At 38.5% G+C, this 26,748-nt stretch overlaps 1 protein-coding gene across 5 annotated transcripts in view; it reads left to right on the forward strand.

Annotated features, from left to right (window-relative positions):
* LOC126184914 (guanine nucleotide-releasing factor 2) overlaps window positions 1-26,748 on the forward strand; it is a 406,168-nt gene that overhangs the window by 320,939 nt on the left and 58,481 nt on the right. For all 5 annotated transcript variants that reach the window (XM_049927576.1, XM_049927578.1, XM_049927575.1 and 2 more), the window contains 3 exons: window positions 10,760-10,934; window positions 12,822-13,001; window positions 18,529-18,708. In XM_049927576.1, coding sequence (XP_049783533.1) covers window positions 10,760-10,934; window positions 12,822-13,001; window positions 18,529-18,708 — 535 coding nt within the window. The remainder of the gene's footprint in view (window positions 1-10,759; window positions 10,935-12,821; window positions 13,002-18,528; window positions 18,709-26,748) is intronic.

Raw genomic sequence — 26,748 nt, forward strand, 5'->3', positions numbered from 1 at the left:
ATACTTCCTACTAACACCAACCTATCCAAACTCCGGAGATGGGAACTTGCTCTTCAATATATCCTCTCTTACCGTTATCCACCAGGCCTCAATCTCCGCTAATTTCAAGTTGCCGCCACTCATACCTCACCTGTCATTCAACAACATCTTTGCCTCTGCACTTCTGCCTCGACTGACATCTCTGCCCAAACTCTTTGTCTTTAAATATGTCTGCTTGTGTCTGTATATGTGTGGATGGATATGTGTGTGTGTGCGAGTGTGTACCCGTCCTTTTTTCCCCCTAAGGTAAGTCTTTCCGCTCCCGGGACTGGAATGACTCCTTACCCTCTCCCTTAAAACCCACATCCTTTTGTCTTTCCCTCTCCTTCCCTCTTTCCTGATGAGGCAACAGTTTGTTGCGAAAGCTTGAATTTTGTGTGTATGTTTGTGTTCGTTTGTGTGTCTGTCGACCTGCCAGCACTTTCATTTGGTAAGTCACATCATCTTTGTTTTTAGATATATTTTTCCTTTGTGGAATGTTTCCTTCTATTATAACCAAACCTTTACTTAACTTTGATACAGATCTTTGCCACAGGAGTACTGGATAATTTACAATCTCATGGACTAGCAAAGCATCACATGATGCATGGATTAAGAAACTTTTCTCTTGCAGTACAGTGTTCCACATTTAAATGAACAAGTCCATTTGATACTAAACTATCATGTTAGTCCTACACTATGATGTCGATTCCTTTAAATGACATCACGAACTGGGGCACAGCTCTTGCTAACTTGACACTATATTGACATCAGCATGAGGGCACTGCTGTGCTATGCCTGAGGTATCAATTCACATTGCCAACTTTGATACGGCAAAGTAAGCTCCATACAATACTACATGTAGTATGTACGTAGTTTAATTCAAATTCCCACACAAGTTTTTCAAGCTATGTAACGTGCAGTTGTAAGCCTTTTTGATTCTACACGACTCACTTCAAATGTCTTGATGATAGCTATTCGACAGCTGAGATCTAGATCTACAATAAAGTACAGATCGAGTTGCCACTGACTGCTGACTTCCTTCCTGTTTTGGATTACATCGTAGCCATGGAGAACAATGATTCTAATGGAATCCAACCAGATGACATATCAATAAAGAAAATATTGCACTAGACTAATTTGGGACCGTTCTACTGAATGGACGTGTAAAATTCCACTGAAAAATAATTTATTTATTTTTTATGAAATGGATAATAAACTGATGTTTTTTGTTGACACTGGGTGTTGTATGAAACATGTGATGAGCAATATTTGTTTGGGCTGTACCCATCTACTCATTGCAAAAACAAAACTGCAAATATCTGCTGAACTACCAGAGAAAATGCCCATGGTGACCCTTAAGAGATACACTTGGTGTAATAATAGACATTATTTGGTATTACATAAGAGGTACTTCCGATAAAACCACAAGTTTTGTAGTTATTCATTCACAGAGACACAACAAGACTTCTTGGTTCAGTCAAAACTGGAAATCTCCTTATGTCTTCGTAATCAATGACAAGTCTGAAATAGAAGTTCATATGAAACACTATCACTTAATTTGCTTTGGGGGAGGGTCTGCCTTGAGCAAAACACAGTTTTAATTAAATTCAGCCCCCCCCCCCTCCCCCCCCCCCCCTCCCAACATGTTTTTCTGAAGTTTCAGCATCATCAGTGCGTGTTTTGTTATCTTCTTGTTACAACATGCTGAGCATTTGCTGGATTTTGTGGAATTTAATGCAGTTGTTTTGTTTCACAGTTTGTTGTTTTTGCTGGTTTCCCCATTATCTTCACTGTGAAGGCCTGCACTTTTCATGTCACTGTTCACGGACATTAAATTACACAATATCCAGGAAATCCACAGGATGTGGTAGCAAGAAGATAACAAAAAATCCACAGATGATGCTGAAACTTCAGTGAAATATGTCTGGGAAATAAAGACAGTGTTTCGCTCAAGGTGGACACCTCTCCAAGAACAAATCTGTCTGTAAGAAAACATGGACAGAGGAGCATCAACATCAGGATGACAGTCACTTGAGTGTATCAGTATAAATCCTATGTCCTGATGGACCACAATTTGGATAGCAGTCCGGAAATCACTCTCACCAAAATGTTTAAGTAACAGTGGATATCACATCCTGGCGTCTGAGGCCTGAGAGACAAATTTCTGTGACTGTGTCTCATTGTACAAGGGTTGGAACTTTAATAGTGGCAACTATTTGTTTTCAATTTACACAAAACAGATACATGTTTTAAAGTTTTACTGTCCTTCAAAGTAGTCACCAGCACAGTGTGTAACCAACTGGCAGTGATGTGGAAGTTGTAATATACCCTTAGCAGCACCAGTTGCGTGTCTATTGCCTGACAAATCTCTGTAACAATTCTGAAGCAAATGCTTCCTTCCTTCACCTTAGGAATCAAGTTGGAGTCACAAAGGGTTAAGTCTGGGGAGTTTGGTGGATGGTACATCACTTCGCAGCCCCAATGATCGAACAAATCAGTCACAACTTGCACCGTATGCACCTAAGCATTGCCCTGCAAATTTATGCATGGGTCCTGCAGAAAGTACTGCCTCTTCTTTCTGTAAGCTTTCATTCTTTGAACACAAACTGTGATCAATATGATTTGTCCAATATGCACATTGACTCTCTGCAACAAGATTGAAGACTGTCACCTCTCTTATCAGTTACTTAAAGTTTTGTAGTGGTCATACCACATGATTTCTTCTGTTTTTTGTTGTTTACCTACATTTTGACTCCACTGTCAGACTGGCAAAAAAATAATGTCAATAGAATACCACAAAAAAGTAAATAGCGTTGTATCAGTACCAAAAATTGTTGTGATTGTAGATACTGTGGGTTATTTTCTCATAAAATATGATCTAGGTTTGTCACATTTTTCTGTCACACAAATCTGATCATACAGGTAGGGCTCAGGGAGTAATGCTCGCCACACCTACGGCATGGATAAGCCATGCATGCCTCCAGAGTTGTGCCAAATAATCAGTACTTCAGGGTGGTTGAGTTAAGGTTTAGTGAACCCAGGTTTTCGGGGCAGGAGGCTGATGAGTGCTGCCATTCCTTTGTGCCTGCTTCAGCATCCACTGTGTGATGTAATGGTGGTATACTGTGTATCACAGGGAACAGGGATCTTGACTTGACAGCACATATTTTGTCAAAGGAACAAAGCTCTGTAAAAAATAACCTCAATCTCAAGGTTTGCTACAAGCCAGTGAGGTGGATGGCTGTTGAGGCAAAACAACTTATGGGAACCCTGCCACACCACAGCTGTGTAAGGCTTACCGGGGCAAGTGGGGCTCTTCTGGATGGACTTCTATACACCTAGGTCCTTTTGGTAACACCATGGTAAATTCAACAGATAGAAACCCTCGTAATGTGATTGGTGTACCATCTGGTAGCAGTAACATCTACACAACAAAAAGGACTTTAGATATTCCACTGTGAACTTTAGCTCTAAAATAATACCGGTGAGTAGATATACCCCCGAGAATTTCAGTTCTAAAATAATATCAATGAGTAACAAGACAATTAAAGTGTCTCAGAATTTGTTTTTGGTTATTAAAAGACACTAGAGAAGGTTTGTTAAAGTTTTGCCGTTCGATATATGTAAAGGGTTATAGTCACATGTGTTAGTATGTCACTTTTGGGATTCAGTCAGGTGCACCGGCCCCGGATCAAATCTGCCCAGCGAATTGATGATGAGGGCCAGTGTGCTACCAGCCTGAATATGATTTTTAGGCAGTTTCCCACGTCCGACTAGGTGAACACTGGGCTGGTATCAAAAGTCCTGCCTCAGTTACACGATTCATAAACATTTAGAACATGTTCGCAATCTTTCACATGACTAACACTACACACAGACAGTTGGGGTACACGTATTCTCTCCTTAGGAGTAATGAGGTGGCAACAGGATGGGCATATGTCCTCCCCATAAATTAACTGCCCCCAACCGCAGGTACACTGAAACCTGTCGAGCACATCAGGAATGGAACACACTTAGTGGAAATACTTACAACATGTCAAACTGAACAGATACATAAAGCACCATTAACATTCTATAGATGAGAAGGAAGAATGGAAAGATGTAGACACGATAGAAGTAAAAAACATAATGTAGCGAATGATTGACAAATTAGAGAAGATGGCGGCATTTGTTGTAACCTTCAATTCACCCACACTGCTTGAGCACATTACAGCAGGATTCACCCAGCTGAAAGTGAGCCTATATGAGCCTAACTCAAAGCTCTATTTCAAGTTTCAGCACTGCAAACACACCACCAAACATGCAGTGGACAGCAGCTTATGTGGCCAAACTGAACATGAAGAAGATGGGAACCGTTCTGCAGTTTTGTGTGTGTGTGTGTGTGTGTGTGTGTCAATTGCAATGTTCTCCACACTCTTAGGAACTGTGGCAGTCAAGTATTCTTGGTTGAAAAGAAAATTCAGGATATAAAAGTTTCAAGGAGAATATTGTTTTTGGAATCTAAAACAATATAAGTGGCTCAGGAACCGTCAATGTTTACAACAATCTTTGCTTCAGTGGTCAGAACAGCATTTCAGAAAAGAGGTTCCTCAACACAGAACCAGTGGAAGCTGCCATAGACACGTTCACATACAAGTGTTCTTGTAATTGTGGAGTTGCAATAAAGGCTCATATCTTCTATGCAATAAGCAAGGATCACAGATGAAAATAAATAGTCTGAAGCTACCACACCGCACTCATCTTGCACGGTGAATGTAATGATGAGGAAACTACATGCGATAAAGGCATTTAAATCTGCCATAGGGAACTGAGAAGCCCCTCCAACAAACCCACTTCTGTTGCAACATTCACACCCAGGCAGAAAGACAGTGACAGAGAAAATTTTAAAAAAAAAAAAACTTGTACATTAATAATGGATCCAATTTTACAGCAGAATGTGGAGGATGTCCGACTTGTACTACAGGGGTGATCTTTGTGCTTATGTGTACAAGAAACACATTTTAAATTATGTGACATCCCAGTGCTAAGGGGTTACAGCTTCAGAGGTGGAGTAATAGCCATCTTTGTAGATGTTGTGCACCACTCCTTGCCTCTCCCTGTTAACACCAGCCAGCAAGTAGTTACTATTACAGTGTATGTGCAGCATAGAGTTACTGTGTGTTCCTTCTGCCTGCTTCACTATGAACCAGTTGACAAAGTGAATCCACTAACATTATCATAGAATTATTCTTGAAGAATGAAGTTTGCCAAAATTGCTAATAATTCTTTTTATGACTTTTACCAGTTTCTACAGATCTATGCTGTCATCATTGGATCTTGTGACATTATTAGGTGTACATGCTTTTTACAACACTGAAAGTCACATAGTGATGACGTGTTAAATTTCAATAAAAAGTAGCAGGAAACATCAGTGTGAAACAAAGAAAATACCACACAATCAAAACATACAGCATGTTGTGCTGATGTTCTAGCATACATATGTACTTATCATATAACTCTCTCAGCCTCTCCTCTTCTTAGGAGTTTTCATGCACACCATGTGCTATGGGGCTCTTCCACAACCTATCTTGGTGTTGAGTTGTTGCTGGTTTCTCATTAGCATAATATTTGTGTCTTCAGAATATGGGACAGAGCATATATCATAGTTCTGTCACAGTATTATTCCCTACCATTGATTTTTCATTATGCTTTCCAGCCCTCACACACACTTCTCTGTGAGGAGTGATTTATGCTGTAGTGACAACTCGCAGTCTGGTAACATCTAACAGAAAGAGCAATCCCTGAAAGACATCTGCCAAGATGAGTGCTCAGTAAGGCAAACTGGATACCCAGGAATGAATCAACTATGACACAAGCATTATCCGGCATGCCACTGATGCATCCATGCCTAAATATTCATGACAGGTGAAAAGACAGCTTGTTCCCTGTTAGAGTGAAGAGTACCACCCTAAAAGCAGAGACAGCTGTGCAACACTGCAAAAGTTCAAGTTCTTCACATAAGAACCTAAAATCTTTCAGGTCACGAAAGAAAACATTGTCATATTATAAAAGAGCAAGAAGGGATCATGCTACGCAATCCAGAACTCCATAAATCGTTCCACTAAGTAGTCAGTTATTTGGGAGGCCATCAGGAGAACCCAAACAAAGGAGTAAGGTGCACAATTTTTGTTGTAGTGAAAAATGGTATTCTCCAGACCAGCAATGGAAACATTGCCCAGACTGCAGCAAAACATTTTGCTCACACAATCACTATTTCCAGACAAAATCCAGCTTTCCATCAACATTGAGCTGTTGCTGTGAGAGGGGTGATGTTGACTTCAATTCTACCTACTTGGATGTTAACAACCTCTTTATCTCAATGTGGGATTCAGCTTTGTCTCTGGCATGCGGCACACCACCATGTTCCAATAGCATCCATTACGGCATGCTGTAGCACCTCAGTGGAATTACTAAAAGAGTCCACCTCGATGTGTTGTGTTTTATTTTTGAAACAGGACAATTCACTACATTGTGGGAGGAAACAGTTTTAATTCCCCTCCTCAAACTTGGGAAGGATCATACAGGCTTGATTACCTATTATAGTTTTATCCTCACAAGCTGCGTGGAAAAGACCTCGGAGCACACAATCAACCACTGCCTTGTCTGGGTCTTAGAATCCAGGCATCTTGTCAGTATGGATTCAAGAGATATAACTCTAATATTGAAAAGCTGACTCTTCAAGAGGTGGCAGTACAACAGGCTGCCCTGTACGAACTCCACCTAATGAGTATCTTTATCGATGTCAAGGTGATCTACAGTTCTACATGGAGTCATAATATACCCTTCACCAGCTTGACACATTGGGCATTTTAAGGACATTTTCCAGTTTTACTGTGGCCATTCCTGTCACTATGTTATTTCAGATGGAGAGTTAGGTATGCCCTATAAGCCTGTTTTGTATAAGAGAATGGTTTCCCTCAAGGTAGTCTTAAGTGTGACCCTGTTTTTAATAGCTATTAATGGTATTGCAACCATGAAAAGGAGCCCCATACAGGGTGATTATAATTAAAGTTACAGTTTTCAAAATGCTGCTGTACAAAGGGAATCACTACTCAGAATGATGTCAAATTTGAATGGGACATCATCGAAGAAGGGGAAAAGTTATGGAAACAAAATAAATTAAACAATAACTTTTTCACTAGATTTCACTGTAAGCAGCAGAATATGCTAAATAAAAGCTGTGGGATACATGACTGTTCCTCAGTTTGCATCTGAGACACTCGGCATGGGTGTCTCAAAGCAGCATTGCACACTGCTGGTAAAGCTCTTTTACAAGAACGATGACTTTGCGCTAATAACTGTGCAGAAGTTCTGGACACTCGCGGTTATGAAAAAAGTCATTAGTCTGATGTCTGCTAAGGGTATGGAGAAAATGATTACAAAACTCAAAAAGACAGGTTCTTTAGAAGTGCAATGTGGCAGAGGGAGGAAAACACTTGGCCTGATGTCAGTAGACGACTTGGCCACAGCATTGCAGAGGGGTCAAGCGGTGGTGTGCAAATATGCAGTGCATTGGGAATTTCTTGAACTTTGGACATGCCTGTGAGCATGGCACATACAATTCTGTGTTACATTCTGCATTGCTATCCGTAAAAAAATTACCATTGTTCTGGAGTTGCTTAATGCTGACTTGCCAATAAGACACATGTTTACTCAAGAATTTCTTGCTGACATGGAAGTGAACAATGAATGGTCATGGAACATTCTGTGGACAGATGAAGTCCATTTCCATCTCCAAGGACATATTAATATGCAGAATTGCAGAATATGAGCAATGGAAAATCCACTCGCATGTCAACTGGTACCACTACATTTTACAAAGGTAACTGTGTGGTCTGGGTTGACAGCACCATATATTGTAGGCCATATTTTTTCGAAGGGATGTGTCCTGCAGGTCCTGTTACCTGTACTGTCACTGGAAAACACTGAGTGTCTCTTGTGTACCAGCTTCATTTCAACCCGTCAGCAGCAGGTCTGTGTGAGTAGTAGGGTCATTTTTATGCAAGATGGCACTCCACTCCACATTGTACAGACAGGGAAGGAGCTGCTACAGAGGCATTTTGGAAATGTTAGAATTATCAGCTGACACTGCCCCATGGCCTAGGCGTCCAGATTACCTGATTGCAAATATAGTTGAAATGAAGGCAAAGCATTGTGCATCACACTCTGAATGTGGCTCCTGAGACAGTCTGATCAGTTGTGGAACTTGTCATTTCTTGTTTTTATCTTGTGGCAGAAAGCAGTGGACAGCATATGAACATGTCTTGTTCCAGTCTCACAACAGTTAAAAACACATTTCATTGCTTTTTATGCAGTTTTTGGCCTTGGGACAATTTAAAACCAGTCTGATGTGGTAAGACCTTGCTGTGGTGAATGGGCGTACTTAACTAATAATGTCACAACTGTTGATTGCCACACTTATATGGTCATCCACATTGATCACTATAGTTGATTTAATGTGCAACTCACACCGTAGCAGTCGTACTGCAATTATGAATTGTAGCTGAACCCATTTACGTTGTGACATTTACATCACCATCTAGTGGGAAGATTTCAGTAATTTTTTTTTTTTTCAACCAGTAATGTTTCTCCCTTCTTCAATAATGTTCTGTTCAAATTTGATGTCATTCTGTGCTGCAGTTCTTTTTTACAACATTTTGATTCTGGAACTTTAATTATAATCACCCTGCACAATGTTACTTATTTGTCAAACATTTTTCAATTTTCTGCTGTCCTCCAGACTTCCAGCAATCAACAGCACTTGTATCTAGCTGTTAAAAGACTGGAGAAATGGGCAGACAAACAGGGTATGAATTTTATACTGAAGAGGCTGTGTGTGGTTTTCCACCATTCAAATTACGTTTTTTATCATCCAGAAATTAAAATTAGGGACATCTGAGGGATCTGAAAGCATGGTCTCTCAAAGTGTTTTAAAATGTATAAGCCACAAGGCATAGGGCGCAGGCAGACCATATCAGCTGCAATTTTATAGAGTATTTGTACAATCACAGCCCAGTAACGGTTGTACAGAACCATCTTACTTGAATATTATCAATGCAGTTCACCGTGTGGATATCAGGCGGGTCACTGGAGCATGTATGAATTGCAATATCTAATAGTGTGATAGTTGTTTGAGATCTCATCCCAACCACAGTTACCTGTGTACCATTCAATTAGTATCCCACACATGAAAGCAGCATTTTAATAACCATATGTAAGCAATGACCCCACTTGGGATTCTTGCATAGAGCTATCTTTTACAAATTAATGAGGCAGATATTGATGCTTGGCACCAAGGTTGTAGTAAATTACCACCGTGTCCCTTTAAGAAGCCCAGAGTTATTTTAGACTTGAATAATTTTAAGAAAGATATCATATCTAGCATTGTGTTCAGAGCTACCACCATTTTATTCCAGTGTATATTGTTGGGTCTAAGCAGGAAGGGCCCTTTTGGCTGTTCATTCATTTTCCCTCACCGTGTCTTCAGAATTTTTATTTCGAATGAATGTACAGTCTGCACTCTACAACTGTATGCTATTCTGAAGGCAATGGAACAGATGAGGTGTGACAGAGAAGTTTATCATCTATTCCAATTTCCTCAGTGCCTTCCACATGGTTTCACTGGTGAACCAAGTAGAGAAAATGCTGCAGATTATGTAGTACATCTTTATCGATCTAGCTGACCAAGGAATGTAAACAGCATTCTACTGTGTACTAAGTCATGTCAGAATCCTGGGAAATGAGGAAGATGACAATGCAACTTAGCAAGCTTGTCAGGGACTCATTAGAAAACAAAAATGTACTTGTCTCCCTGTGGACCATTTCGTTGCAGAAAACCAGAGGTCGTAAATTGTTGGGAGGAAGAGTGACTGTGACAAAAAGTAAGTTGCTGTGTGTGAAATCAACTTTCCGGTCATGATGATCCTACATTCTGTCTTGGTGATTGGGTGAAATGACATTGACCTGTTTTATGTAGGTTTATCTCCTCTGACCTATGGCTTTTTACTCTGATGAGAGGGCCCACCAGTTTGTGGAGCTAGTGGAGATGTTATTTCAGTATGTCACATTTTAACTGAATGTGTTGTATATTTTCAATAGATGACAGTAGTAAATTTTAAGTGGTCCTCTGCCCTCTATTTTACCACCACATTACCCACTTATACAATAGCTTGCTGTTGCACTGTTTGTATTTGGTTAACTAGTGAAAGATATTTAATATTATTAAGTCTTTGGGCATTCCATTTTGTGCCATTATAACTGCATAAAATATATCAAGTTGTTCTGAAGACTTGTTTTCCATATTTAAGGTTGCATGCTCTTATTTAATGGTGTTACAGATATAAAGAAAATGATATTTTTGTGAGGCTGAGAAAAAAATAGCAATAGTGAGATAACAGGATTAATAAACAATGTGTTCTTCATGTTGTTAAAAAATTTAGCTACTGCAGCAACATCTGAAACATACCCCTTATACCAGTAGTTACCAAAAGTAGATTTAAACATCACTTGAAAGTTGAGAATTCCACTATTAATGGTTTCTTTTAATCATAATCTTTTGGCCGAAGCACGGGACTAAACTGCATACATATAGTGGAATTATTAGTATATAATAATCACTCAGTCACATTGTAATTAACAATTTTCTTTTTGAGATAGATATGGCTGATACTATAAATCTACTCTGTTTTTAATTCCACAGATTTCTTGTACCAAGAAGCATTCTTGACTACATATCGAACGTTCCTTTCACCACTGGAGCTGGTTTGCAAGTTGTGTCATAGGCACCAGCGGTTTAGTTGTTCCTCAGACTTGACCAAACAGCGAGCAGCTCGTGAAGCTTTCTCACTTCTAGTCAGAGTTGTCAGTGACTTGACGTAAGTTTCTGATATTATAGCACATTTATTTACTTAGTTTGTCCTACTGCAAAAAATAAGTGTTGAATCTGTTGAATGCAAATACAAATTTGTGTAAAAATTTTATTATGTGTCATTGAATATTCATAAGTAAAAACAAAATAATGAATGACAAAAATAGAATGTAGGAATGGAAGGTGGGGGGGGGGGGGGGGAGTACAAGGAAAATAAAGAAAATAATTTATCTATAAAACAGTGCAGTAACTCAAACAGCTGTTCGAGGACCTGTGCCATTCCAGTGTAGAGAGTGCAGCACCTGTAACGGGTCAGTGTGTGCCTGCACCTTAGAAACTACAGAGTTGTGAAATATATTAGCTTTTATTTGTATAGCTTAGTGTTGTAGCTAGCATATTCAGTGTAACTTCGTTACAGTGCTACTTTTTAAGTTCAATCATGGCAGGATTTGTGTTGGCTTAGAGATACCTGCGAGAGCATTCTTTACAAATGGTGTTATTTGTCATAATATGTGACCACGATGGCCCTCAGAATTATACTAACCATCTGAGTATAAATGATTCAAAAAATGGATGAGGTCAGACTTCTCACCACATTTAAAGACAGTTATATTAGTGGGCTGAGTGCATGAGAAATTCCACTTCTGAAGTGATGAAAGCCTCCGGCCTTTCACAACCCATCACGTCCACAGCTTGTGGTCTAGTGACTAGTGTTGCTGCCTCTCGATCATGGGGTCCCGGGTTCGATTCCTGGCCAGGTTGGGGATTTTCTCTGCCTGTGGACTGGATGTTTGTGTTGTCCTCATCATTTCATCATCATCATTTGTGACATTGTCTAGATTGGATTGTGTAGAAATTGGACTGTGTACGAATTGAGACTTTGTACAGGTGCTGATGACCCCGCGGTTGTGCACCCCACAAAACCAAAAAAACAACCCATCATATCTGGTATCAAAGCTGATTATCTTGTTTCACTCACTTCTCCATTTGAGATCTGTCTTTTCAACATAGCTCACTGTTTCCATATACTGTCAAGATGATATGGCAAATATTTCATAGATAGTGAGAGTGCAATCCTGGCTGCACAGCCATGTGACTGAAGTCCAGGAGACCTGAGATTATGTCAGAGGGAATGTGCATGATTTGGACCCTGCTTCTGACAGTCTCCTTGAACTATAGGAGGTTATTGAGCCATTATGTATCAAAATAGTTCCCAAATGCTTCCCAGAGATACTTTCCATGATAAGTAAACTGTTATGATCAGGGCAAAAGAAATGACTACATTACCACAGTATGTGTTGCCATTCTGTATGGTGCTTTTTTTCACTTGTGGTTTCATAAATGACATGAAATGAAATGTGTGTGTGGTATTTTTGGCCAGAAATCCGATTTTGAGGGGCTTGGTCACCTAGTGCAAGCCTCTTTATTTGATGCCACTTCGTTGACTTGCGCATTGGGGTGATGAAATGGTGATGAGGACAATACACACACACCCAGTCCCGAGTGGAGAAAATCCCCGACCCGGCTGGGAATCAAACTTGGGACCCCGTGAACGAGAGTCAGCACTGCTAACCATGAGACCACAATCTGCTGATATTTTGTAACTGATACTTCCATCAAATTAGGTAGTTTCAGAAGCAAACATGAAATCAACACTGACATCCCACAGTGATGAATGAGGGGGATGAAAGATTGGAGAAACTTTTCTGTATGAAACATTTTTTGTTGTCCATTGTTGCAGATTAGTTTGTAAATCTACATCACTGATGAGAATTTAGATGAACTATTGTTGTAAAATTGTAATTTCTTTTTTAATATATCTAAACTTTTTTATATACTTTAGTAACACATAATTCTGAGTATGAGATCAATGTAATATATGTTTCCTTCTCAGAATTTCAGACCTTGATGATGTGGTGCTGAAAACTCTTATGGATTTTGTTTATCAACTACTTTGTAGTGGGGATCTCACAATGGCGAAAGCTCTTCGCGTTAAGATCCTAGAAAAATACAATGCCAAGAAACTGCAAAGCAGTGCTAGTACCTTACTGTCTTCACTCAATGTGTATACAAGGTAATATAATAATGTGTGGCATATGACCTGTGTCAGTTTTGTTACATTTTTCACAGAGATGTTAGATTTTAATCAGCTGTTAAGTTACTGTTATTACATCAGTACAACACTAATATTTACATTTGCTTCACTTTTAAATGTGTGTAATATTTAGGTAGAGTAAAATGCTATACTATCCTCCAGAAATGGTTTGAAATTCATCTTTTATAATCATAACTACTGGGAACCATTAGTAACAAATTTCTACAGTTTTCAGAGTAATGTGAAATAATTTGTTTCAGGCACTATTATATGTGGCATTTTTTTATTTGATGCTGGATGCATGTTTCACCATATGCATTAAGGGACATACCTTACCAAATAGTCTAATTTCAGAAAAAGTTCCCGTGTGACCATCCTGGATTTTGCTGAAATTTTGTGTGAACATTGATGCGTGTTCCCAGTAAACATTGGTATAGTTTTAGTTTCGCCTTTACAATACTTTCAGCAAAGAAACAGAAATTTGTTTGACCCCGTAGTGCAGCTTTTAACAGTGCAACCCTGAGTTTTCGACAAATTTGAGGCATATTATCTGTAGCAATATTTTGTATAAAGAAACAAATCTAGGCGATCTTGTACAAAGTTTTGGGCTCTCTTCAGTGGAATAACAAAAAAAGTGTTTTGTAAGCAGTTTTCATATGTATGATTTGAAGCAAAGTCAGCCCAAAGAATGGACACTAGAAAAAATGTGAAGTTTAGCTTTTTATATGTTAGGAAGTAATAGCAGCATAAACCTGAAACTTGCCAGTAATAATTTATCAATACAATGTTTTAGAATCAGAAATTTCATTCTTCTACTGCTTTCCAGTCATTATTCTACTGGCACTCAAATTAAATCTGATATCTTTTACTATTCATCTGATGGAATTACATTTTACTGGAGACATATTGAGTCTCAGCTTTATCTTCAATGAGGACAGAAGCTGAAGAAATGAATTAAAATTTGTGCCAATGCCGTCACTTGAATAAGCCTAGCAAGCAGGAGACCCAGGTTCGAGTCCTGGCCTTGTGGCACAAATTTTAATTCAGTTCTTCAGCTTTTATCCTTATCTTTTACAATGTTCTATGATTGTTTAGTACTCTCTAAGAAAGGCAATGTCAAAAGTCATGATGACTAGGAACTGAGATTGAGTCTGAAGAACACGAAAAATTTCAAAAAAGGGAAATTTTTTGCCATGAGTTATCATGACATATTTCAGCCTGGTTTTCCACTGAAATAACTGCAGAATCGAACAGGTTATAAACTTGAAATTTAACTGTGTGTTACCAAGGCACTGGAGATTATGGTAGTAAAATTGTTGGAAAAAGCTACAATACACATTGTATATAAACTGCCTTCAAGTTTTACATTGTCACATTGTGTAAGTATTGGTGAAGTTCACAGCAGCCTGCCTAACATTTTTTGGAAAGGATTCATGTATTAGAGAATTTTTAGTATGTCTTTTTATTGTGAAATATGCTAGTTTAATTCCAGTGTAAAGTATAGCATATTTTGTGTTCACATAATTTGCAGTTTATGCAGAACATAAGTGAGTTGATGAAAAAAATTTTAATGTGTTTCTATGGCCGTTGGTGGCTTAACCACTGCTACTTTCTTTTAAACTGCAAAAAAGCAGCATCCCCATAGGGACCACACTGGTAGCTGTGCAGCGGCATCCATAGGATGGTTTCTTTACCCCAGATTGCCAAGGGCCTGATAAGGGTTTCTTTATACAAGATCTCAAGCCTGATGATGCATTTATCTGTCAGAGGCAAAGTTTGGCCTCTTTTATGATCCTAAGCTTGTGTTTACTTTAAGCTACTTGAATTTTTTACAGGTTTCATTAATTTGCTGTAGAATGTTATGAGGAAAACTATACTGCCAGCCAGATTGTGCTGTAATAAATGCAATGATGCGTTGTTCTGGAAGCCAGCACTTATCACTCCTTCATGGCCAGTAACATGAATTTACTGAGACGTGAAGCTAACAGTTTGTACATTGTCTGCAACATGATGCAATGATTGTGCATGATTTATGAAAGAGCTGATTGAATATGTAAAAATACAGTTTTGGCATGTATCCCACATTCATTATTGTTTGCCATTTTGTGAAACAATAATTCAGGTCGTCCGAGTTTCAAATGATGCATCGTCTTTTCTGGCCAAAATTAGAGACAGTAGTGAAGGAGATATATTAACATCAGACCTCCAATAAGGACAGTATGCTACATGCTTTTATGGAAAAATTAATTTTATTGGCCAGCAAGGAGTGACAAGTGCTGGCCTCCAGAACAGTGTATCATTGCATTATTGTACCACCATCTGGCTAGCAAATTAATGAAACATGTAAAAAATTCAAGTATCTTGAAGTGTAAACATCAGCTTAGAATCATAAAAGAGACCTCTTCCAACTTTTGGTGCTTACAGAGAAATCTATCATGAAGCCTGAGGTCTTGTGTAGAGAAACCATTAACAGGTCCTTGGAAACCTGGGATAAAGAAAACCACCTGTAGCTGCTGTTGTACAGCTACCCGTGTGGTGGTCCCTATGGCGATGGGGATGATGGTTTTCTCACTTAAAAACCAGCAGTGGTCAAGCCACCAGGGACCATAAAACACTTTTATACAAATTTTTCATCAGTTCAGTAATGTTCCACATACACTGCAAGCTATGAGAAAACAAAATATACTATACTTTAAACCGGAATTAAACTAGCATGTCAATAGTATTGTACAGTAAAAAGACATACTAAAAATTCTCTAATAAATGAACAATGAACCCTTTCCAAAAAAAAAAAAAAAAAAAAAAAAAGTCACCAAAATTTCACAATGTGACAATGTAAAACTTGAAGTTTGTTTATATACAATGTGTATTGTAGCTGTTGTCCAACAGTTCTACTACCATGATCACCAGTACCTTGGTAATGCACAGTTAAATGTTGCATTTTATAACCTGTTTAATTCTATAGTTATTACAGCAGAAAAACAAGCTGAAATATGCCATGATAAGTCATAGCAAAAGGCACCCTCTTTTTTGAAATTTTTCGTGTTCTTCATAATCAGTGTCACTTCTTAATGCATCAGGACCTTTGATATTACTTTCCTCAGAAAATACTAAACAATTATAGAACATAGTAAAAGGTGTCTGATTTGAGTACCAGCATGTTAAGGGTGTATTTTCAATGCACCTCCATTTTGTTGTGTTTTAGGGCCTTATATGCTTACTTTGCAAAATCAAATTTAGTTTTTTAAGATGCTTTAAAACATGATCTTTCAAATGAAAATGGTTTAAAAGACTTAGCAGCAAACTTTTTTTAAAGTGGGTATCTGTTTTGGGGGCCAAATGCCTTGCTGCAGTGGTAACACCGGTTCCTGTTAGATCACCAAAGTTAAGCACTGTCGGGCTGGGCTAGCTCTTGGATGGGTGACCATCCAGTCTTCCGAGTACTGTTGGCAAGTGGGGTGCACTCTGCCCTTGTGAGGCAAACTGAGGAGCCACTTGATTGAGAAGTAGTGGCTCCAGTCTCGTAAACTGACATACGGCCAGGAGAGTGGTGTGCTGACCACATGCCCCTCCGTATCCGCATCCAGTGACACCTGTGGACTGAGGATGAAATGGCGGCCAGTCGGTCCTGTTGGGCCTTCCAAGGCCTGTTCGGATGGAGTTTAGTTAGTTTAGTTTAATCTGTTTTGGGCCGTTTTACAAAATTTGTCAGCTTTGCCTTCAGTTTGTAAGATATTGGAAAGCAGTAGCAGAATAAAATTGTATATTTGAGGACCTTGTATTGGTAAGTTAGTACATGCAAAGTTTCATGTTCTTCACACAATTACTTCCAGAGGTACAGAAAACTAAACATAACATTGTTTTCAAGTGTCTATTTTTTTTTCAGCCGATTTTGCTTCAAATGACCTGTATGAAAATAGCTCATAAGATCTTTTTAAAAATTATTTCACTTAAGAAGATGTGAAAAGTTGTACTAGATGGTCTAGTTTTGTTTCATTCAAGAAGATATTGCAGAGATGTGATGTCTCAATGTTGCCGAAAACTCAGGTGCTTTGTTGAATGCTGCACTATGTAGTCAAAGAAATTACTATACCTCTGTAAGTATAGAATTGGTAATCGTTAAACTTTACCAGTGTTTATTGGGAAGATAAGTGAATGTTCACATAAAATTTTATCATAATCCATGGTGGTCATGCAGGAACCTCTAGACCACTTAGCATGGAATGGCACTTAAGTATTGCTTCTCTACTTTCAAACAACGCTCTTTCACTATTTTTCTTCTATTTATTCCTATTTAGAGTCTCTGAGCATCCTCATAACATTATAAAGTGACAAAAGCAACTGGGTAAAGCTTTCGTGGCTCTGAATTCATTGTTTTGCTCCAGACTGATTTCACAAGATTCCAGAATACCTGAGTGCTACTGAAAAACAGTTCAAATTTTATGTGGTCACCAATTCAGCTAGAGTTCACCTCACCAAAAAATTTCAAATAGGATCAAAGTCTTCCATATGCCATCCAAAAAAACTGATTTCATATGCATGTTCCACTTTCTAATGTTACGTGTAGATATTGTAGTCAGTGTGACAATTCATAGAGAGAGAGAGACATATACCACAACTTTTCCCAGATGCAACACCTGTCTTATTCATCCCCATACCACTTCATGTCCTGCAGCTGTCACCATTTGTCAAATTGGGATGAAGCTATTTATGAAACTACGTATGGCAACTGTGAGGTCACTGTCATCACCTTCACTGACATAATTATAGACTGACTTTGTGCATGTGGAATTGTCATTTTCAAATAGTTCCTGGAGCTAAACAGAACCATCCTAATTGCTGGAGATGATAAATGAATGTAATTTGGAGCAAGCCATTCAATTTTATGCCACTTTAGTTACATTTTATTAAATTTTCCTCTTTATTTACATCTCACAGTGTCAAGCTGCATTGACATTGGTAATCATTTGATTCCAATATTACAAGATAAAGATTTCAGAACTAATTTCACCAGGCATTTCATCTGGATTGTTCTGCTTGAAAGAGCTTCTTTGAATGTTGTAGACACAAACTCTTGCTGCAGTTTGTCTTTAATTTTGTACTGCATATGACTGAAGGCTTCAACATCAAGCAGTGTATAACCATCTTCTCTCTTATTTGAGTAACTTGAAATGTCACTGATTTTAGATTAATTTACCCATCTGCATTCCTGTGAGTTCAGAACGTCGTATATGCTTGGAAAACTTGAAGTTCATATTTCTCTGTCTTGCTTCTACATTCAAATGTATTTTGTTCTTGTTTATTATGTTGGTTGAGCTGTCGGTAGGCACACAAATAAAAAATTGAACATTGTTACTCAAGATTCAGTTGACTTCTTTCATATTTCTGCACACATTACTCCACATATTACTTAGACTGGTTAATATTAAATAAGTAAGGGCAGTTTCAATATTCATTTGTCACGGTACTTTTCTGTTTTTGAATATGTGCTTGTTTTCCATTCCAGACAAGCCACTCTGCTGGATTTCAAATCTGAACAAATTGCTGAACAGATGACACTGTTAGATTCTAATTTATTTATGAAAATTGAAATACCTGAAGTCCTAATATGGGCACAAGAACAAAATGAAGAACGCAGCCCTAACTTGACTAAATTCACAGAACACTTCAATAAAATGTCTTATTGGTAAGTATAATTAATTCACATTGTAGCATTCCATCACTCCAGGGTGAGAGGGAACGGTGCCTGAAAGTCCTCATTCTTGTGCAAGGGGCTTGACATCTACAATGACCAGCAGCACAATGAATTTAATAAACATGACTAAAAGAACGCGTAACAGTGTTACACATGTACAGAAGTAAACATAAACGTAGGAGCTGCAGATCCAAAGCAATATGTTGACCTTGTCCATGGGAGTAGTATGACTTGAATCATACTGTATCCATATTAAATAAATTCACCCCCCCCTTCCTCTCTCTCTCTCTCTCTCTCTCTCTCTCTCTCTCTGATATAGAGGGTTGTATGCATCATTTGTCATACCGTGATGTTTGAACCTGTGCAAGTCATTCTGGTATGACAATGTTGCATATGTGCAGTCATTAGATAACATAAGATTGTAAGAGTAATTGATAGGCACTGAACCACAGAATGCGACCATATTAAAGAATAATTGTCAACTTGTTCGCTGACCCTAATGGAACATACAACTATGTCCACAGTGTCAGCTCACCACTCAAGTGCTGTGGCAGGTGTAATCGTATCTGGGGCAACTGGTGCAGTCCGCTGTGGATTTTGCAGGTACACAGATACCATGTCGTTGACTTATATTGTCCTGAAATAAAAAGTGCTTCAGATTGCAATGGACACATGTTCCAGGCAACAAAATGTGGCCTTTTTGGGTATGGTAAGGAACATGGCAGGATTACTTCGAACATCCACTGATCCACTTGCTTGTTCAACACAGTCCTCAAGCAGCCATTGTTGATGCTAAATGGTTTCATATACAAACCATATCAAGGGAGGCATTGCAATGATATATCCTAGCTCTCATTTGTTTATTGCCGTGGTATTTAGAGTTTCTGGCAGGAGCACAAAGTGGTGAATTTCCAAAGTCAGAAACTGTGCACAATTGTCTCTGTGTGCTTTACTCTTGAAAATAAATGTTTACAAACATGTGTGCTTCCAAACAAAGATGATATATGCGATGTATGACTGTGCAGCAAGGGATATTTGTCCCTTGGTAGGTATGATTTGAATAAGTCCAACGAAGATAAAAGATCAAATTTTCCTTTTAGTTGGATGTCAGACTGCAACTCTACACATTTCATCTGAAAATATTTTGGCTACTTATCTGTATTTTTTGTGAAAGGGGAAATCAGTTTTCAAATTCTTCCACCAAATCAAAAAGTATGCCTACATATTTTATTCGGTCTTTAGGATTAACTTTGGCTAATGTATTGAAATGAAAAAAAAAATTGTTTGCATTTACTTGTGCTTGCCATAATTTCATTTTCATGTGGAAGGCGTTTATTGCTTATGTACACTCATGTCATCCAAAATCATTGATAATAAAAGCCCACAAACTCGCATTCTTCCATACATTGCTTAACAGATTAATAAATTTACAACTAGTAGATGAAGCAATTCAGAAGGAAATAAAAATCTTAGAATACGTTATCCAGCAAAACAACGATGACCCCAAAATTGTAACACAATTATACTACAATAAAACACAACCAGATGAAAAAGAAGAGAAAAAAATACATAACCACATCTTATCTAGGAAACATCTCGAACAAAATTAACAAATTACTCAATGAAACCTATATTGCCTCAAGTACAAAATCCACAAAGGCAGATTGAAAATTCCCATACACCACAAACCTGGAATTTACAAAATTTCGTGTAACACGTGCCACAAATTCTACATAGGTCATACCATTAGAACATTCAAAATTAGAGGTAAAGAGCACACCAGAGGAAATGAAAAGAACCCATGCACTTTTTTTCAACATCTACAAACAGAAAAACATGACGTACAACCTATAAACAAAGCACTAGAAATCCTCCATATTACGCAGAATGGGACATTGATGAACATCCTTGAGGAAACAGAGATATATTCACATGCATACAGCAACCCTACGAATTAACTGAATGAACAAACCAACCTATAGCACAAAAAATACATAGAAAACTTTAATCACGTTATACATCGAGGTAACGAGTAAAGTAATAAATTGGAGATGTTAAATACCACATATCCATAATAACAACAATAACAATACAAAAGTATAAAACAAAGACATAACACCAGCATAATTCACAGACAATAACAAAATTATTATGAAAAAATAAAAATATAAAATAAAAATCTCTGATAATACAAGAACAAATTCCAGATAAAAACATAATTGGAACCAAACCTATAAAAATAATAGAAAAAACTGCGTTTCCACTCATCAGTTATTTATAATGGTAACTATGCAAACAGGTAATATTGCTAATCCACTGTCACCCAAACTGTCAGAAAAACAGCATACATGGAAACCAACCACAATCAGATACACATCTCCAGTGTACATGTAAGGAAAAAGTACGAGCTGCATTCAAGTTCTAAGGCCTCCGATTTTTTTTCTCCGGACTGGAAAGAGATAGAAACATGTGCATTGTTTTAAAATGAGGCCGCGTTCATTGTCAATACGTCCCAGAGACGGCAGCACCATACGGCACATGGAATTTTACCGCCAGCGGCGAGAATGAGAACGGTTTTAAATATGTTGGCGACGTTTTCCTTACTTGAACAGCGTGCAATCATTTGTTTTCTGAATTTGCGTGGTGTGAAACCAATTGAAATTCATCGACAGTTGAAGGAGACATGTGGTGATGGAGTTATGGATGTGTCGAAAGTGCGTTCGTGGGTGAGACAGTTTAATGAAGGCAGAACATCGTGTGACAACAAACCGAAACAACCTCGGGCTCGCACAAGCCGGTCTGACGACATGATCGAGAAAGTGGAGTGAATTGTTTTGGGGGATCACAGAATTACTGTTGAACAGATAGCCTCCAGAGTTGGCATTTCTGTGGGTTCTGTGCACACAATCCTGCACGACGACCTGAAAATGCGAAAAGTGTCATCCAGCTGGGTGCCACGAATGCTGACGGACGGCCACATGGCTGCCCGTGTGGCATGTTGCCAAGCAATGTTGACGCGCAACGACAGCATGAATGGGACTTTCTTTTCGTCAGTTGTGACAATGGATGAGACGTGGATGCCATTTTTCAATCCAGAAACAAAGCGCCAGTCAGCTCAATGGAAGCACACAGATTCACCGCCACCAAAAAAATTTCGGGTAACCGCCAGTGCTGAAAAAATGATGGTGTCCATGTTCTGGGACAGCGAGGGCGTAATCCTTACCCATTGCGTTCCAAAGGGCACTACGGTAACAGGTGCATCCTATGAAAATGTTTTGAAGAACAAATTCCTTCCTGCACTGCAACAAAAACGTCCGGGAAGGGCTGTGCGTGTGCTGTTTCACCAAGACAATGCACCCGCACATCGAGCTAACGTTACGCAACAGTTTCTTCGTGATAACAACTTTGAAGTGATTCCTCATGCTCCCTACTCACCTGACCTGGCTTCTAGTGACTTTTGGCTTTTTCCAATGATGAAAGACACTCTCCGTGGCTGCACATTCACCAGCCGTGCTGCTATTGCCTCAGCGATTTTCCAGTGGTCAAAACAGACTCCTAAAGAAGCCTTCGCCGCTGCCATGGAATCATGGTGTCAGCGTTGTCAAAAATGTGTACGTCTGCAGGGCGATTATGTTGAGAAGTAACGCTAGTTTCATCGATTTTGGGTGAGTAGTTAATTAGAAAAAAAATCGGAGGCCTTAGAACTTGAATGCACCTTGTAGTATTTCTAAAAAAGATGGGACATGACAGCAACTTGTAAGGTAAAAACACCTAATGATGTATAATACATTTTCTGATCATAGCTACAGACCATTGTATTAAGACCATTGCTTACTTACTTATTTACAGAGCACCTGATGATGGCAATATGCCAGATGGGCTCATCGTGAATGATTTATAAAATATAAAATAAAACCAATTTACAGAGCAATGTAGCTGGCTAATATTTGTAATAATCATGTCATTAAAATACATATTTTACTGTGGTCCCCAAAGAAGAAAAGGTAATATCAGTGTAATCAAACAATGTTCAGACTGAAATATCAACGACATTATGAAAACAATAAAGTGCTACTCACCATAAATATGGCATGTTTAGTTGCAGACAGGCAAAGTGAAAAGACATTACACATTGAGTTTTCAGCCAAAGCTTTCATCATTTCTGAAAAAAAAAAAGAAACAAAGAAAGAAACTCACACAAACATTCACACATGTAAGCACACCTGGCACACACATGACCACTATCTCCGGCCAGTTAAGTTCAACATTATTCAGAAAAGACGGTATTGAAGGTGATGATCCAGATGGCATGGGCTGTGAAGCAGCAGTTGAAGCCATTCTGCATGTTGTATTTTGGAGCATGTTTATCACTGGGTGGTCAACTTTTCTGTTAGTCTCAGTTGACCATTCGTTCAAGTGGCCCGCTGGTTGGTAATCACACCCATGTAAAAGGCTTTGCATAAGCTACATCAGAATTGGTATGTGGCTGAACTACTTTTGCAGGCTGTTATGTGTCCCGATATGGTAAAATACACCTGTGATGGGACTGGAAAAATATGTGCTGCTGGGTTGGTGCATAGGCCTGGTACTGCATCTGTCTCTTCCACCGTGATATGACACACATGGTGAGGGATTCGGAATATGTTGGGCGTAAGGATTGATCAGGATATTTTGTAGATTGCATGGGCAGTGAAATACCACTTTGTAAGAGGTAGAAAGGATGTTCCTCATTTCAGGACACAATGAAAGGTGGTCATAGCTCTGATTAGGGATTTTGTCAAATGATTTTAACCATGGGTGATTTTCTGATTTTGCATTATAAAATCACAGTGCATTTTTATTCAATAATTAGAATAGTCATAAGGATAGTATTAAAGGAATGTAACAATAGAAGTGAGTTTTAATTGATATTTATCTTACATAATGCGGGAAACGTGAAAATCGTGTTCAGTGTTATAAACACAGAAGAAACTTATTGAAAACTTTTCCGAGTGTGGTAAAGCTTGAAGTAAGGTTCCCTACATAAGCCCACATCGCCTTCTCTGCACCAGGTTCTTGGTTTTTTTTCCATATTTTTTTCCCATTAGCATCTCTTTTTGGAAACAGCATGCAGCACATCTTCTACACGGTTCGTTTTTTACTGGATTCTGAAGTATGTGGGATATGAAGTGCCTTTCTACGAGTCTTGTTATACACGGGTCTCCTCGTCTGCATTTGCGTATTTATTGAAAATTACTTCCATCTAAATTCAAAAAAGTTTTCTTAATTTTTGAATTTATTTTTAATATAATAAATGTACCGAATGGAGACTGATCAAAAAGGTGCCGAGTGTTTCTATTGTCTGTTTCTGTACTCGGCCAGCAAAGTCGCCGGATCTCTCCCCAGTTGAGAATGTTGGGAGCATTACGGGCAGGGCACTCCAACCAGCTTGGGATTGTGATGATCTGGACAAAACTTGGCAGGATATCCAACAACTTTATCAGTCAGTACCAAGACAAATAGTTGCTTGCATAAGGGCCAAAAGTGGACCAATCTGTTATTGACTTGCTCAATTTGTGACGCTTTTTCTCTGGAATAAATATCCAATTTTTCTGAAACTGTAATTATTTGTTTGTCTGTACATGTACATCACATCTGCTGATTTCCATCCCATTCAGATAATTTCTTTGCAGTGCTTCTTTTTTTCCTCCCTCCTTCTGCTGTTTCTGTGTGTTCTCCTGGTAAGAAAGTTCATGATCAGCTCTGTCAACACCACCAATTGTATCGTTATCAGTTAAGCCGTCCTTATTTCGTCACTCCTTTTTGTTTGTATTATACGCAATGATGGGTTATGTTTAGTGCTCGAGATTGTTTTTTGTCTTGCCATTTTAGGATGATGGGAAACCTCTGATTTCCCCTATTTAAGGTTTATGGCTGCAAAAATGGTTGGTCGATCTTTTTATTCACTCAGAGAGCTCTGTAGGTATGTGTTCTTCATTGTTGCAAATAATTGGTAAGTTCAGGTGATGTGTAAAAATTGTCAGTTGTTACACGTTGGACTTTGTCTAATAGAGAATCCATTAGATGTAAAACAGTTTTGCTAGACATGGGGCATTCCTCGCACTTATCCGAGTGTGGCGTACTTTTGCCTACGTAAAGTAAAGAGTTCTGTATTTAATAAAGATGTGATTCACACGGGACAAACAATTTTATAACAAAGCGAGATCGTATACTGTTTCCGGCCAAGTCTTCCTATGAATAATAATAAACTTACATAACTTTGGACGTGGATGGATATTTTGGTTGCAAGTGGAATTACCCAAAAAGTGCCAGTATTTACTAATTAATCTGTATCTTTTTTGTGGCATAACTTTCAAAATAATTGGAACATAATTTCTTTCATTTTCGAATCAGTACCATTCTTTTTAGGTAAATTGAGTATACTTGGTAGTAACAAAATATCTATGAGAACCTTCATTTCATCTTTACTGACATCCATCCACTTCTTTGAGCTACAATTAATATTTTTGGAGAATTTGGGGATTTCCTGGTATTTCTACTTAGTAGTTTCAGTTACAATAATACAAACCAGCATATTGTCAGAAATATTTAAAAATACTCAAGTGGTGCAGCATTTGTATCTAAATTTCTTTTAATCCTAAGGTTGAAGTAAAAGGGAAAACTGGCGGAGCAGGAGAAAACTTACTTACATGAATTTCATTCCGTACATGACAGCTTGCAAATCCATAATCTTCATTCGGTTCTTTACTGCTGTCCCTGAAGCTTTCCTCAGAACTGCCATTGTTACTTCCAAAATCTATAGCATCTTCACTGGTTTCATTATATACAGTATCATCAGCCTCGTCACTAGAATTCGTAGCGCATTTTGACATTCTGAGAACATAAGCTCACTGTCAATGCTGCTGCTGCTGCACGACTGAATGTAAATTGTTATGATCTTTTTTATCGTTGACATTCTGCAGGTTCTGAGTGATAATTGGAGGAATAATTTTGACACAACTGCATTATTCTATTGCCATGAGTGGTTTCAGACAATCACATCCATAATATGTTTGACACAATTTGCAGAGTAAATATGCTTTGTCTGACGAGATGAGTGGTTGTACTTTAGTAGGAAATCATGTTTAAGATTTCTCTTGCTGCTTTGATGTAAATTTCATAATATTGCTATAAATTCTTAGCAACAATTTGTTGCTTACAACTATGTGATGAACAACATCATCAGATTAATAGTAAGAAATCGGTACAGGGCTACAGATAATACATAGTGCATAGTACTGGGTCGGTGCATAAGTTTGTAGTGTTTTTCCATAAACACAACAGATACATACTACAGAGATCTTAGTCATCAGTCTTATATTCTCCTTCACAATTTACAACAGTCTACCAACAGGTAACTTTTCGATTCTGGAACTGTGATTTTGAGGCGAAGCCACGTTCGAAGCACATTTTCATCCAGAAAGGAAGTGCCTTAAAAGTTGTTGGATAGATATTGGAAGAGGTGAACATCTGAGAGCACAAGTTCAGGTGAGTACCGTGGGTGTGGAATGAATTCCCATTCCAAATCCTGTATAGTGTTTTTTGTCAGTCCAGCAGAATGCTGGTCGGCATTATCACGGAGTAGCATCAATTCACGCAATCTACCTAGTTGTTGTTCTTGTATTGTGTCTGCAAGACATCTCAGTTTTTGACAATAAATGTCAGCAGTGATGGTTACATTCAGGAAGCAGCTCGCAGAACACCACACCGTCACCATTTCACCAGATGCATAATGTTATCTTTTGTTGCATTGTTTGGGCTCATCCATTCCTTTATTTTCCTTATGGGAGCTGGAAGACACCATTTCTCATCACCAGTAATGCTACAGGGGGTTGATGGTCTTTGATTTTCATGAGCCAATTGATGATGTGCAACCAGAGGTGCACGCATGCCCATCCACTGATTTTTGTGATTTTGGCTTAGAGCAAGCTGTACCCATACACCCGAATTTTGAACCTTCCCCATTGCAAGCAAATGTTGTACATTGGTGGA

This window comes from Schistocerca cancellata, chromosome 4 (genome assembly GCF_023864275.1).
Source record: "Schistocerca cancellata isolate TAMUIC-IGC-003103 chromosome 4, iqSchCanc2.1, whole genome shotgun sequence".
Taxonomy (NCBI): Eukaryota; Metazoa; Arthropoda; class Insecta; order Orthoptera; family Acrididae; genus Schistocerca; species Schistocerca cancellata.